The sequence below is a fragment of the Anomaloglossus baeobatrachus genome, unplaced genomic scaffold (assembly GCF_048569485.1).
Source record: "Anomaloglossus baeobatrachus isolate aAnoBae1 unplaced genomic scaffold, aAnoBae1.hap1 Scaffold_304, whole genome shotgun sequence".
NCBI classification, from domain to species: Eukaryota; Metazoa; Chordata; class Amphibia; order Anura; family Aromobatidae; genus Anomaloglossus; species Anomaloglossus baeobatrachus.
This window is the reverse complement of record NW_027442463.1, coordinates 348,818-352,249: the sequence shown is the minus strand read 5'-3', so window position 1 is coordinate 352,249 and position 3,432 is coordinate 348,818. Positions and strand designations below refer to the sequence as shown.

Genomic DNA, 3,432 nt, shown 5'->3' with positions numbered 1-3,432 from the left:
TTCCTGTGCACCGTGTGTGGAAAGAGATTCAGCCAGAAGTCCTTGCTCATTCAGCATCACCGAAACCACACGGGGGAAAGACCGTTCCACTGTATGCAGTGTGATAAAGGCTTCACGTCCTGCTCGCTGTTAATTCGACACCATAAAATACACACAGGAGAAAAGCCGTTTGCCTGTCCAGACTGTGGCAAATGCTTCAGTGAAAGTTCCCAGCTAGTCCGCCACCAGAGGACCCACACAGGTGAACGGCCATACACATGTATCGAGTGTGGAAAAAGCTTCAGTGAAAGCTCTAAGCTGGTCATTCACCAGAGGACGCACACCGGAGAGCGTCCATATTCATGTAGTGACTGTGGGAAGAGCTTCAGTGTACGCTCCCATCTTATCACACACAAGAGAACTCACACCGGGGAGCGGCCATATACCTGCAATGAGTGTGGTAAGAGCTTCAGCGAGAGCTCGAAGCTGGTCATGCATCAGAGGATACACACTGGAGAGAAGCCATACACGTGTACTGCTTGTGGGAAGAGCTTCAGCCAGAGATCTGTACTAGTTACGCACCAGAGGATACATACAGGGGAGAAACCATACACCTGCCCAGAATGTGGGAAGTGTTTCATTGATAAGGTGGGCTGTGACCGACACCGTGTAACCCATAGTAACGAGAAGCCTTTCCAGTGCCTGATCTGTGGAAAGAACTTTAGTCGCAACTCTGATTATAATAAACACCAGAGAACCCACACTGGGGAAAAGCCATACACTTGCAAACAATGTGAAAAGAACTTCAGCTGGAGTTATCAGCTTGTCCGACATCAGCGTGTCCACACAGGAGAGAAACCATACACCTGCATTGAATGTGGACGGAGCTTCTGCTGGAGCTATCAACTTGTGACCCATCAAAAGACCCATTCTATGGAAAACTCTTACATGTAGAGGACCAACAAGGAGTGTAAAGATGTGTATTATCTATTGCATGCAGCTGGAGCTTGGAATGCTGTCCAAGTCTCTATAGTGACCCATCTGCGCAGGCAGATCAGCCACCAACCAGCTTCCTCATTGTGATAGTCACGGACAGACTAGATGCACTTTTGTAGAGGACACTACACCTGAGTGTGTGTGACTACTATCCAGACCTATGTACCATTTAGTTTCAAGGTGACAAATAAGATGCCATAGCTGTATTATTATATCCTCAGCATAGGATGGTGACTTCTGTGCAGCCACTTATTGACATTCTTAGGGTATGACAAACTAAAGACTACAGGAAGAATGGAAGAGAACAAAAAAGAATTAAAACTATGAAAAACCTTCACAAAATGAATGACAGCTTGAGAAATAGTCATAGTATCCATAACCATAGGGAGTCATGATCACATTGCCCATATCTAAAGGGGGAACAAGGTCACATTGTCTATACCTGACAGGTGGACAGACATGGTCACATGGCCCATACCTAGTACCCAGGGGGAAGACATGGTCACTTTGCCCATACCCGAGAGAAGACATGTTCACATTTCCCATTACTTGTACCCAGGGGAGACATGGACACAATTCCCATGGTTGGTGGTTGGACAGACATGATCAAAATGCCCATACTGAGTTCCCGTGGGGGGGACTGGTCACATTGCCCATACCCAGCAGGAGACCTAGTCACATGGCCCATTCCTAGTACCCAGGGGGAGACATGGTCACATGGCCCATACCTAGTACCCAGGGGGTGACATGGCCCATACCTAGTACCCAGCAGGAGACCTAGTCACATGGCCCATTCCTAGTACCCAGGGGGAGACATGGTCACATGGCCCATTCCTAGTACCCAGGGGGAGACATGGTCACATGGCCCATACCTAGTACCCAGGGGGGGACATGGTCACATGGCCCATACCTAGTACCCAGGGGGTGACATGGTCACATGGCCCATACCTAGTACCTAGGGGGTGACATGGTCACATGGCCCATTCCTAGTACCCAGGGGGAGACATGGTCACATGGCCCATACCTAGTACCCAGGGGGAGACATGGTCACAAGGCCCATACCTAGTACCCAGGGGGGGACATGGTCACATGGCCCATACCTAGTACCCAGGGGGTGACATGGTCACATGGCCCATACCTAGTACCTAGGGGGTGACATGGTCACATGGCCCATACCTAATACCCAGGAGGTGACATGGTCACATGGCCCATACCTAGTACCCAGGAGGTGACATGGTCGCATGGCCCATACCTAGTACCCAGGGGGTGACATGGTCACATGGCCCATACCTAGTACCCAGGGGGTGACATGGTCACATGGCCCATACCTAGTACCCAGGGAGCTGAGAAACTGTGGAAAAGATGCGCACATAGGGTTTTACCCGATATAGGGGAATAGGACAGGTACTCACCTGCTGCAGTTGTGACAGGCACAACTCCTTAAAGGCACAATGTGAACAGAATGGTGGTAAGCAGCAGCCCCGATGCAAACGGTAAATTATAAAAAATGGATTAGAGAAAACTGGTTAAATGCTGCGCTAAAAACCACAAATCCAGGACATATGATGAATTCCTTTTTCTTTATTTTCACAGGTCAACGCGTTTCAAAGACATCTCAATCTTCTTCATCAGGACAAACATAAAAGGGTCGGCATAGCACATGTTACATGCAAGAGGTGCATATATACACCTGAAAAAGGTGCCACATTTACAAAGATTACGTCAGTTCTCCCATGACTAAGAGTCACGTGGGATGGGCAGGAACATGTGGAAAGAAAAAAAAGAAAGAAAAAAAGGGGGGAGAAAGAAGAGGAAAAAAAGAGAGAGCGGAGAAAAGGGGGATGGTGAAAATAAAAAACATAACTCGTAACAAAAATTGAAAAAAAATTATTTTGTTTTTTTGTTTGAGTCAATTTTTTGAAATGGAAAATAGTGTAACATGTAAATGTAAAATGTAAAATTTTGATGCAAAAGTGAAAAAATAATAGGAATGAAAGATCAAAAATGAACCATGGAAGTGATTTGCCCCAAAAGTGATGCTTGAAAGACTACGTTGTTATAGTTTGGTGGTTTTAGCGCTAGTCTTTCAAGCATCACTTTTGGAGCAAATCACTTTCATGGTTCATTTTTGATCTTTCATTCCTATTTTTTCACTTTTGCATTAAAATTTTACATTTACATGTTACACTATTTTCTATTTCCAGGGCTGTGGAGTCGGCCAAACCTTCGACTCTGACTCCTCAATTTCCCTTGCACTGACTCCGACTCTGACTCCTCTTCACCTGCGTCCTCTTCAATGGGACATCCTACGCAAATGGGACAGGAAGCCGACGTCCCTCGACAGGAACGTCTCCCTCTCTCAGGCAACCAAAGCTTCCCTTCGGTGGTGGCTCCTTCCCACTTCATTATCGAAGGGGAAATCCTTCCTACCCCCATCCTGGGCGGTGGTCACGACGG

The 3,432-nt window shown here is 47.0% G+C and overlaps 1 protein-coding gene across 1 annotated transcript; it reads left to right on the top strand.

The window, feature by feature from the left end:
• The first annotated feature begins 6 nt into the window (after positions 1-6).
• Positions 7-2,517, top strand: LOC142268485 (uncharacterized). The gene has a single exon (XM_075332361.1). The coding sequence runs from the start codon at positions 94-96 to the stop codon at positions 931-933; it is 840 nt and encodes a 279-aa protein (XP_075188476.1). The 5' UTR covers positions 7-93; the 3' UTR covers positions 934-2,517.
• The last annotated feature ends 915 nt before the right edge of the window (positions 2,518-3,432 follow it).